This window comes from Meleagris gallopavo, chromosome 1, assembly GCF_000146605.3.
Source record: "Meleagris gallopavo isolate NT-WF06-2002-E0010 breed Aviagen turkey brand Nicholas breeding stock chromosome 1, Turkey_5.1, whole genome shotgun sequence".
NCBI classification, from domain to species: Eukaryota; Metazoa; Chordata; class Aves; order Galliformes; family Phasianidae; genus Meleagris; species Meleagris gallopavo.
The window spans coordinates 133,669,146-133,681,546 of NC_015011.2; the positions used below are offsets into that span (position 1 = coordinate 133,669,146).

Sequence of the window (12,401 nt, forward strand, 5' to 3'; positions counted from 1 at the left end):
GGGCAGTGAGAAGAGGGGTGGTAAGGGCATGACAAACATCACTAACAGGTATCCTAAAAGGTATCGAGGAAGGTTGAGCAGTGAATCTCTTAAGTCAGAGACTGGAAAAACCCAACTGAGATGTCAGTCAGGATGGATACAGGACTGACTCCCCATCCTGGTCCCTGGCTTTGCTCACAAAACGCTCTGCAGCCACCTCATGCTGACTGTGATACTTTTAAGGATCTTTGTGGCAACTTGGATAGATGCTGTCTGTCCAAGTGAGACCACTTTTGCTCTCTGCCTGTTTTGTTTTGTTTTGTTTCAGATTCTGAAAACATCTGTTAGATGTGACTTTGGCCTGACCTGGTATTGAAGGTTTTATCATAGAGAGAAGTAGTAATCATCTGCTCTGGAGCTGTAACCTTCTAAAATAATTTATGTTTGCCTTCAGAAGAACACACCAATTTCATGATTACCTCTGTGCATGAGAAAATGCTTTCTGAATCATGCACTCAGTGAAGCACACGCAATGATACTCTGCTCACCCAATGCTTGTCTGAATGATAGAGTTGTTTTGTTAACCTTCTTTTGCCCTGGATTGGTTTTGTTGCATTTGACAAAATGCCAAGATCCCAAGCAAATATGAGAAACAAGCTTGTCTGTTTCTGACATCATAAAAGATTTAAGTGCCCATTAATAGAAAGTTCTCTTCAAATACATTTGTATCCAAAGAGGATGCCTGTACTTACAAGGGCATGTGGACAATGTCTTACTCAGACAACTGAAAAAAAGAAAATAATGGATCTAACTAGATAAGATGGACTTGTCCACCTAGAATAAAATAAGCCAGAAATAGTGTGAGATCCACTGAGCTGAATGACTCCATATGCAAAGTGACATAGCTTTTAAGTGAATACCTTTGTGCAAGACCCTTATTCCATGTGACTTCAATTACAAGATCTTCTGTATCAAATCATCATAGAATCAAAGAATGGTCTGGGTTGAAAAGGATCTCAAAGATCATGTAGTTTCAACCCCCCTGCCATGGGCAGGATCACCAACCACTACATCAGGCTGCCCAGAGCCACATCCAGCCTTGCCTTGAATGCATCCAGGGATGGGGCATCCACAACCTCCTTGGGTAACCTGTTCCAGTGTGTCACCACTCTCTTTAGTGGATGATGTTTATTTTCGAGCCCCATCTCAATTTCTGTCAAGTTACACCATTGACAACAGAATCTCCCTTCTGTACAAAGTAATTCATAAACCACTGTTAGCCGAGAATCTCCACATGCCAAGAGCCAGCCAGTAAACAGTGGTAGGTTATGTGCATTTGTTAATCTACCCAACAGACAAGAGGCATCCTACTAATGATTTTACTAGGGACACGACAAGAACAGCACAAGTACAGATCACGTGGTAATAATTATATTTATCTATCATTTCCAGGCTTTCTAGGCTCCCTGTGCACAGCTCTCTTTGTGGCGTATGCAATACAAGGGAAGCCCCTGGTGCAATGGGGAAGAGAAATGATGAAAGTTGTGCCGATGGCAGAGGAATACTGCAAGAAGACCATTCGTCACATGGCAGGTAATGTCTGAATCAAGAATTATTTTCTTAAAAGTGTGTTCAGCTAGCAAAATTCCAAAGAAATGCCCAGTCTCACCATTCTTGCTGTTCTCCCCTCACCTTGCGACCCTTCAGACTGTCCTTTTGCAAAGTCCGCTTGGACTATAAGCTCTTTGCAGGTGGTGCCCTCCTCTCATACCATCTGTTAGGTACCCAATGTATTGATGACAAAAAAATGCAAAGAAAATAGCAGTGATAAGACCACACTGTACAGTTTTATCTTTAGGAAGTATTCAAAGATTGCTGAGCGGGAAGGAAGACATTAATTAGCAGGTCGTTAGGCAAACGTATTGCTGAAATATAAATTACTCAGCTCTTTCCATCCATTAACATAGTCCAGTATCTTCCATAAGAAAATCCACTGCCTTTTTACTCATTTTGCCAGGAGAAGTTCACTTGCAGGCACCTCCTGACAAAGAGTTAGCTTTTGACCACAGATGCAGATTTGACTCGTAGCCATTCTGAAAAAATATTTAAAACACAACGCCTCGTATCTTTGTTTTAAAACAAGTGAGCGGACCACAGCTGCCAAACTTGATATTGTTACATCACTGATGTATGCGGTCTTCAGGACAGATGTACTTTAGTTCCTTCTTACGAGGGAGTGATGCATTTGCAACAGCAAGACTGCTGTGGACAGATGAGTATAATTACCTTAAAACACTGAGGAAAGAGATCATCCTGTTAATCTCAAGGGACAACTGTTGAGAAAGACTGAATTCTATGGAAAAAATTACTCAAGTACACTCAGAAATGAAGATCTATCTGGGAAAGAAAGCTGCTGCTTTAAAACCTGAAAGAAGCAGGGAGCCTCTCTGAAAAACACTGTGTTTTCACCCGCGTCTCATTGCACACTAAGATTTTTTTAGACCAGACCTATGAGGAGCAGGTGCAGGATTAGTGTGAGTGAGATCCTCTTTGAATGACTTTCCAGCAGGTTCCTGTCACTCCACCAGAGCAGGACCCCTCTGCATGGAGGTATGTGTGTTGGACTCCTGAGGCATGCTGTGCGGGCAATGTCCGTATTGTTGAGCTTTGTCCTATTTTGGTAGCAAGATAAGTCTTCTGCATTAAAGATAAGCTCCTTGCCTGATGAGATGCACTGCAAAGATGTCCTGCCAAACAGAGCCCTCCTGTTTTAGAAAACACTTCTTGGCTGCTTTTACCCTCCTTGGATAACAAACATGATGTTCAGACATGAAGGGTTAGATTCAACACTCCTCTCTGTTACTCAGTTACATTTACTCTCCAGACAGCCCATGGATCCGCATGTGACTGTAGCCTCCATCTGGGCTCAAGAAATGGGGCAGAGCCTCAGTGTGGCTGGGGGATGGGGTTCCTGACTGTGCTACAGGCTGTCCATGCAACCAAAATCTCCTGCCTCTCCTTTCCCCCTTTGCTTCTGAGTCTGTGCATTGAAACAATTGCTCTTCCTTGCTGATTGAGGTACTACACAGAAAATGATCATCTGTGACGTTTTGACGCTTTATGTACATGGGGGAAAAAGGAAAATGGAAAATACATGCTTTAAACACAACACAACCTGTCAACTCATTTGTATATTTAAAAGCAATTTTGGAACCAACTAGCGGGAGGAGTTTCAGTAGTTTTCTTCAACCAACCATTAACCATGAAGGTTAATCTTCATGGGATGTATTTTTTCCCTTGAAATACACTCTGGCCTAATGGCTGTGTGCTTTTTCATTCTTCTGAATAGCTCGTTTATTAGAATTCTGACAGCTAGCTTCCTTGTAATCGGGCAAAAGAGGCACAGGCTCAGAAGAAGGGCAGATGTGCATTCCCACATATATGAGGCCATGTGGCTGCTGATCTACCACCTCTTGAAGGTACTGGGTCATACAAGGCAGCATGGTTTTGTTTACATGGCGTTTAACTGCTTTGAAGATCTGAATTGGCTAAGAGAAAAACCTGTGCAGCCTTTTAGGTAAAGAAGAAAAATCATAGAATCACAGAATGGTTTGGTTTGGAAGGAGATCTCACAGCCACCCAGTCCCACCCCATGCCCTGGGCAGGGCTTCTCCCCACCATCTCAGGCTGCCAAGGGCCCCATCCAACCTGGCCTTGAGCACCTCCAGGGGTGGGGCACCACTGCTTTTCTGGGCAGATTGCCAGCGCCTCACTGCCCTCATAGTGAAGAATTTTTTTCCTCATGTCTATCCAAAATCAGTTTTAATTCTGTTTTAAAACTGTTACCCCTTGTTCTGTCCCTAGATGTCCATGTAAAAGGCCTCTATCTTTTTTAGGCCTTTTTTAAATATGGAAAGGCCAAAATAAGGTCTCCCTGGAGGTTTCTCTTCTCCAAGCTGAACAGCCCCACCTCACAGCCTTTCTTTGTAGGTTACATCCTTCAGAAAACTAGTTCAATTGTGTGTATGCTCCTCAGTTATGTACAGCACTGAGTGACCAAAAAGGACAGAACCAGGGAGAAAGCAGCAAGAATTGATCATATTTTAAGATATACACAAGTAGTCCCACACTGAATCCCCAGTTTGCCTTGACACACTTAGCAGCCATGTACATCTCACCAATTTGTAATTCCTGACTCCCATCTACCTTTTCACTCAGGCATAAATTCTGCAGAAATGTATATATGTATTCAGTGTGACTTCTGCACCTTTTCAAGCCTTTATAAAAGGTCAGTCGTTGCCTTGAAAACACACCGAATTTAGTAAGAGTATTCACATGCATAAAGTTAAAAGTTCTTAGTAATATTCTTCCCAAAGTTACATTAAAAATGAGAAAGGCCTATGGTTATTACAACTGGCTTATTTGTATGGGCAAAGATATGTGTGTTATTTATTCTTTTTTACTACATTTAATAAGGATTATAATATACCCAAATGGAAATTTTGGTCTTTCCCATCTACCCTTTTCTGAAAGATCAGAGTCATGAACTGAAATCCTGGAGAAAATGTATGAATAAAAAACTGAGGTGGGAAGTAATTGTGTTTCAGGCATGTAAATATTTTTAGATATTCTTTAATCATAGCAAAAGAATACAAAAATTGGCACAGAACTGACATTTTATCTCTAATTCATTGACTTTTACCTTTTTCTTAGACTGTTTCTAAGTAAGTTCTCCAAATCTCACCTTGATGCCTCTTAATGTCATTTTAATATGTCATAAAAATAGCACGAGATTCTGAAAATACTTTCTTCCTTTTAACATCTGCTGTTTCCAGTTGGATGTTCCACCTCATATTAAAATGCATACTTAGGGTATATGCCTGCTTAATGTATGTTCCCACAAAACACTCAGATTTTCAGATGAGTCAATACAATCATTTTCTATTGAAGTAGAAATGAAAATGTTGCCAAGATGAAATACTACATCGTTAATTTCTTTTGCATTCAGAATATCAGGAGCACTGGTTTTACTTTGAAGCCAAGTGGCAGTTTTACTTGGAGGAGAGAGAAATCAATGAGGAGAACCAGAACAAAGCCGTCTTTCCTGACAACTATGATGCAGAGGAGAGAGAAAAGGTAACTATGACTTCAGATAGTGCCCAGAAAGGCTTTTGCCATTGGTGGGACACACCAATACTTCACAAATGTTTCCAGTTCTGGAGCAGAAAGTCTTTATTTTCTTCTAAAATTTTAAGAAAGTGTAAAGAACTCCCATCCTTGATGTGGGTAGGTGTTAGTGGAAAAAGCAGCTGCAGTCAGTCCTGAGGTGCTAAAGGTTCCTACAATGGGAGAGAAAGTCCTAATGTCAGGTGTGGTGATGCTCAGCATGAGTATAAAGCTTGTAAATGAATCCCTGTCAGCCACGGCTATTTAAGGTGGAAAAGAAAGCTAAGGAGAGGCTGGAGGCTCTCCTTGAAGCTTAATGGAGCTGTGCCCAAGTCCCACAGAAATGCCTCCTAATGGAGCTGGGTTAACATAGCTAAGATCCTTTGAACAGAAGACAGCCCTCCTAAGCACTGACCTGCAAATACCAGCAGTGCCCCAGCACTAGTTTTAGATGTCTCAAGAGGTTTTTTTACCATGTTTTATGTGGTACTGTTTTACAGCATCTGTGATCTTTCTTTTGCCTTATTAATACAGGTTATAACTTCTTAACTCAAGATAAATAATGACTCCTCTTCCCTGGTGTTTACAACTCTCTGACGCTTGCTGGCACCTCTCAATGTTCTCCACTTAGCAGCTAAGAACTAAGCATGTAGTTCTTGTCACTCTTCCCCATAAATCAATCCCTTTTTCCAAAGTATAAAAACACCGCTCTATTCTGAGAAGACACTTCGTATATATTTAGATGTTTGTTTCTGCAGTGAAAAGTGCCTGTGGAAGCTAGATTGACTCTGGGTAGTAAAAAAAAACTGCTTTAAATATAAATACTAAATCTTCCTGTTTTATTTTATTGATTCAGTGCTACCAACTTGTCACTATTTTTTTGTTCCTTTTAGTTCTGCTGCAGTCTTTGTGAGGTTTTATGAGAGATTAAACTGATCGGTATTTCCCCATGATCGTTTTCAAGAGGGAACTAAATGAATTCCTAGAACAGAACCAAAACTTCATGGGCCTAACCCAACTAATTTGACCTACTATGCTATTCATTTTGATGCAAAGGAAAGGAAATGTTGCTCGACCCTCAGACTGTACCGACAAACAGAGATCACAGTCTGGCAGAAGTCCCATTTTGCTCACAAACTGAGCATGTTTATAGCCATGGAAAGAATAAGCAAGAAGGCAACTGTCTTGCCTGCCTTTTACCCAGGACTGCTTTAGTTTTCACTCCCTCCCAACCATTTTGTGTCTAGAGATGTAGCGGATGGCCTTTCTGCAGGCAGTGAATAGCTGGTAGCTTGAGAAACTCTGTCTTGGAGCATATCAATCCCAAGGAGCGCTCTCCCTCAAGTAAGGAGTTCCCAGCAAAGCGAGGTGACATCAGATGTGTGCAGAACATCAGTGATAGTGTGGGCTAAATGGAGTGAAACTTGAGAGGATGGCTTGCTGGCCCAGAATAGCGCTTCCACAGTCAGTGCGCTTGCACTGGTAGTGCTGCACCTGTGGCCATGCTGCTCCGCCAGAATGGAAACTGCAGGAATAAGGCTATAAAGTTTGCTTGTGTCAGAGAGCAGAGTAAGCAGCTGCTGTCTCTAGTCTGAAAAAAAAGAGAACGAAGTGAAGCTGGATTACCCAGTTTAACGTCCGTGCAGATAAACCATCACTAATACATACTGGCTGAGGTGGAAGTGAGTAGATATATGTGCTTCCCTTCATACACATTGTAGAAGCCATGTGAAAGGAAAACAGCTAAAGCTAACTTATCATGATGCAACTAAAGCTCCAGGAACTAAAACTGCCAATTCCTGTTAAGGGAAAATTATGATTTTAATATAAATTAATTGGAGTCGAGTTCATTTGGAGATTTTGGGCAGTTCTCTTCAACTCACTTCTCTAGAGAAAATTCAGCTGTCTTTGCAAACCTCACTGTTGTCTTTTTAATTTTTTCCCTTCTTTCTTCTCTTGGGGAAGAAATGTTTCTTCTGTTTGCAAGTATTTTTCATTGCTGCTCAATGGAAGGTGAGAGAAAGGCTCAGAAAGAAAGGTCATAGAAAGTGACCTGAACTAACACAGTCTGAAATTGAGTCCCTAAAGAAATTACCAAATCAGAGCTTCTTCAACCTCCACATAAAACTTGGCAAATAGAAACATTCGCATACATGTCACAAGAGAAGTTGAGGATATTTCCCAAAAGCAGAAGGAGGACTGATGAGATAAACCCTCTCCAACCCTAATTTTTAAAGAATAAGGACTTCTAGGGTGTGAAATAAGAATCTGTCTTTATCTATTTCTTAGCATTCTTGGCTCACCATCTACCTGGCCTGCCAAGTTTCTCTGCATCCTTCCTAATGCCTTGTCCTTTCTGTGAGCATGGTGGCCTCTGTCCCTAGAAGAGATGTGCTGCTTCCAGAAGGGATGACCCAGCAGGGAAACTGGGAGTGCAGCAGAGCCTAGGAGGAAGTTTTCCACACAGAGGGTGGTGACACACTGGTTGCCCAAGGAGGTTGTAGATCCCTGGAGGTATTCGAGGCCAGGCTGGATGTGGCTCTGGGCAGCCTGGTCTAATGGTTGCCAACCCTGCACATAGCAGGGGGATTGAAACTTGATGATCATTGTGGTCCTTTTCAACCCAGGCCATTCTATGATTCTATGATAGAATATGAAAGACGTCATTTTGTACTCAGTCATCAGCAGAAAGTGTAGATGCCCATTTACTGAATACACCCATGCAAAATTGTCAGCAGTTGGCAGGATGCTTCCCCTCGTTAATGGGCCCAGCAATCTTCTCATTGTGAAAAGTGAAGAAAAGTTCAAGAGTAGCAAATGCCTTCTTGCAACTCCTAGGACACAGGGACAGGGTAGGCAAGCGAGATGCAGTGCACGTCCTCCTTTCCACTAATCCACCCTGATGCCTCCGTCTGTCTTGCAGACATATCGCAGATGGAGTTCTGAAGGTCGGGGTGGGAGACGGGGCCACGATGCCCCAATGATCGCCTACGATGCCCTGCTGGGGTGTGGCGGGGACTGGACAGAGCTCTGCAACCGCTCCATGTTCCACGGAGGTGAGGGTACTGCCGCGGCTCCCAGCCCCCTTTCCCCATTGTGTTTTGTGACCTCCCACTCACGAATGGCTGCTATTGACCACTCTGCTGTGCCACTGATTATTTCTACATCCCCTGATTTTACACCATCACAGAACCACATGACAGCTGAGATGGGCAGGAATCTCTGGATCCATCTGTCCCAACCCCTCTCCGGCGGGGCCACCCAGAGCAGGGTGCCCAGGAACATGGCCGGGCAGCTTCTGGAGATCTCCAAAGAGGAGACTCCACAGCCTCCCTGAACCATCAAAAATTCTTTTAGCAGCAGCTGCCATGCAAGCTGTTTATAGTTACTTCATCTGAATCCCATGGTTTTGCCAGAGTTGAATGAAAAGTATATCTACTATAACTTAATAAAGGGTTGGCATCTTCCCCTGCCAAAATACTAGCACCTTTGGCAAAGCCACATTTTAACTGCATATAGTGAAGTCAAATAAGGGAGAAAAATGGTACAGTGCCCAATCAAGTGCCAGACAGATAAATCTTAGAGGCACGCAATAAATCATGGCTTTTCACAAAGTAATTCTCTTACTGTCACCTGCATACTGCTGGGCCAGGGCAGATATGGGCAATGATCCCAGCACAGAAACACCTGTGTCCATCTTTGCCCTGTCACAGTGGTGGAAGCTGACAGCCTCTCACTGTAGAGCTCAACCAGCAAGAACCTGCAGGCACAGCAATGTGCGTTGTTGCTGCTTAACATGGATGGTTTAAATCATATGCAGTGCTTTGCTGTGTTGTTAGCCACACTCTCCAATCTAGAGCATAGATGTCACCAACCATTGAAGGTGATGAGGTGCTGGCACAGCTGCCCAGAGAAGCTATGGTGCCCCATCCCTGGAGGTGCTCAGGGCCAGGTTGGATGGGGACCTGGGCAGCCAGAACTGATGGGTTGAGATTGGATGATCTTTAAGGTCTCCTTCCAACCCAAACCATTCTATGATTCTATGGTGTTTGCCATGTGGTAGAGACTGCTTCAGTTACTCTTCCCTCTCTTTTTCTTAATAATGGCTATCTGCTTGCAAGAGCTGTTGGGTTGCAGTGGGCTTTCCCCAGCCAAAATAAGTAGTCAATCTGTGCTGTCAAGGATGATCTTGTCCACTCTGCTGGCCATGCCTCTACCTCTGGCAACCTTATGTAGTCTCTTCCACTACTAGAACTAGAGGGTACCAAGTACAAAGAGTGGGTGAAAACTCTGAAACAGATCAAAGGAGATGCTCCTTTCAAACACTGAAAAAGGATGCTGTGAATCCTAAAAGTCCACATACATTCTAAAAGTGATCAGATGAACGTGTGGGAAAAGGTACCGTGGGAGCCAGGAGATGGAGTCCAGCTTTAGCTCAGAAGCACACATCACGGAAGTATTGCTGTATGTGGGCTTGGTGTTACCTTCCTAGGCATGGGAGAAGACATGGGATCTTACAAGCCTTTGGGACTAACACAGCGCAGCCATCATGTCCCTTCCATCAGTGGCTTTGTACTTCTGTCCCTGTGCTTTACAGGCTGTAGTTGTGTACTTAAAGGTGACCCTAAGAGAAATTTGCATCTGTGCTTGAACCCGCAGGAGAAAGTGCAGCGACGGGATCTATTGCTGGCTGCCTCTATGGGCTGGTGTACGGCCTGAGCAAGGTTCCTAAGGGCATGTACCAGGATCTTGAGCAAAGAGAGAGGCTAGAGTACTTGGGCGAGAACCTTTACCGACTGTCCATGGAGGAAAAGTAAAACTGTCTCTGCCATTTTCTCTTTCTCTAAAGACTATATCAAATCCTGTAGATAACTGTCCAACTTTAATGATGAAGGAATTAGCTGAGAGTTAATCTGGAAGGATGTATGTAGATTGTGTGCAAGTGAAGATAGCTGAATAACTGAAGAACAACTAGGTATTTACAGTGTTTGTGGGTTTTTTTTTTACAGATGTAGGGATTTTTGAATATAAATACTGCTGCCTAAGCCCGTGAGATAATCTCAAATGGAAAAAAATCAATAAAAACTTTTGACTGATTTCAGTCTAACTTGCTATAATACCACTTTCTAAACCGCTGTGAGCAGTAATTACACACACAAAATTAATTTTGAGAACTAATGCTTTCTTGCAGAACTAATGGTAGTGCCCACTTATGGGGATATTCTCTGTATACTTGACAATCCTTTCACCACTGCTGTTTTACCATGTTCTCAAATCTAATGTGTCTGTGACACTTGTAAATCTACTATCTCACGGATTATCCTTTAATGAACCGCTGATCCTCGCATCAGCACTGTGGTGCAAGGTATTGTTACATTGCAAGCTTCCAGAAAAGGAAAAGCCAACACTAAAAATACCCCTAAGGATAAGCAAAATAATCTGCGTCCAAAATTTCTGAATTGTACTTTTGTCATACTTCAGTCTTCAGAGCACACTTTTTTAACAATACAACTGGCTGAAATATTTGTAAATAAATGAATCTTACACTATTTCCCAAACATCATAATTTATTTTTAGACTGAACAGATTATATGTTGCTGTATCAGTATCTGAATTTTTGGCTGAGATCTTCAAGCAGTTGTAATAGGTCAACAGTCAGGCTGTGATACATTTCACAAGTCTGAGAAACAGAACCCCTGGAAATAAAACCGCTACAACTACTCTTTTTCTTTTTTTCCTTTTCCTTTTCTTTCCTTTTCCTTTTTCTTTTTTCTCCTCTCTATACCTCTCCCCTTCCCTTCCCTTCCCTCTCCTTCCTTCTCCTTTCCTTCTCCCTTCTCCTTTCATCACTATTTTTTTTTCTTCTGTTTTTCTTTGTTTTCCTTTCTCTCTTCTTATTTCTCTTGCCTTTTCATTTTCTCTTTGTCTTTCTTAATAAAGCCAGAAAACCACAATTCATTTAAAAGCTACATGCAGCTGTAAACAGTAGGAGTGGATGAAGGAGATTCTGATATTCCAGCAGCATGGGCACAAATCTGGAATCCTTAGTGAAATTATGTGAAAGAATTAAGTACGGAATTAGCACCTGGTGTTTAACCTCATATTTTACCTCAGAAGTCCAGAAACTGAGGTCTGCATAACCCTTTCTAATCTTCACAGTTAGTGACTGACTACATGGTGTTGGTTTCTCTTATCTTTCTCCAGCTGCTGAACTGTGTTTTAAAAAGATAGCTAAAAATACATAAGTACTTTCCTATTCGTTTTTCCATGTAAGCAATTGCTGGGATGTTATGTGGCAGAAACAGGAGCAGGTGGTCTGTGTTGTTATGAATAGCAGCATGCATGACAATATCCATATGAAAGGGATTTCCTTACTACCAGCTACTTCAAACACTGTTGTTTTAGCATGTTTTCTCTTCTTAGCTTTGCAAGGTGCTTTCTTGCTTGCTTTGGAGATATGTTAAGCAAAAAGGGCCATTTTTGTTAGTAGCATTTGATTTAAGAGAATACCAAGACTTCCTGAAAACATTCTTTTTAGCTTATGATGCTGTATATGTATATACAGTTTATGATGCTGTAATAAGTTCAGCAGTAGAGAAGAGAAATTAACATATCCTGAATCAGGAAGGGTCTTCTCCAGTGCTTCAACCTTTCCTCTTCCTTTGAAAAAAAAAAGAATCACAAAAAGATGAAGTGTGCGAACAACTATTTTGTTCCCACTTCACCGTACGTCCAGACTGATGAGAACCAAGTTTTGTTTTAGAGACGAATAAGAGAATCTAATTTAAAAGGTGGTTTACATGGGCTGAACTCACAAGGCACCATTTCTGCATTTGCTGGGGTGAGATGTATTGGCTGCCATTTCATCGAGAACACTAAAAAGGCCTTACTGCCAGTCATACGTTTTTAGCAAGCACTACAGGATGCCCCCACCCTATTTTCTGCAGCGCCCAGAGCCCTAACACAGTGGGAAAGGTGGGTTGGGGCATTGGGGTGTTGGCAGGTAAAGAGGAGAGTGCTTGCTGTCCCCTGTCCGCACATGGCATTGTCCACTACAGAGGTTTCCTCAGGACAGGCCAGCCTCTGGGATAGGGTTGCACTGTGGCCCGTTAACATTTCAGGCTGTTGCACTCCAGCACTGCTGTGCTAAGTGTCACCAAAGAACCTATAAATAAATAAGTAAATTGCCTGTCTTATATATCTTAATTATTCACGGGCCAAGAAGGCAAGACACTTTTGAAGATGGCCTTGCCTCC

General features: G+C 42.4%; 1 protein-coding gene across 1 annotated transcript in view; it reads left to right on the forward strand.

The window, feature by feature from the left end:
* Positions 1-10,885, forward strand: part of ADPRHL1 (ADP-ribosylhydrolase like 1) — a 19,618-nt gene extending 8,733 nt beyond the window's left edge. Inside the window, exons 4-7 of the mRNA XM_003203192.4 lie at positions 1,432-1,572; positions 4,988-5,115; positions 8,069-8,201; positions 9,805-10,885. Coding sequence (XP_003203240.1) covers positions 1,432-1,572; positions 4,988-5,115; positions 8,069-8,201; positions 9,805-9,962 — 560 coding nt within the window. The 3' untranslated portion in view covers positions 9,963-10,885. The remainder of the gene's footprint in view (positions 1-1,431; positions 1,573-4,987; positions 5,116-8,068; positions 8,202-9,804) is intronic.
* The last annotated feature ends 1,516 nt before the right edge of the window (positions 10,886-12,401 follow it).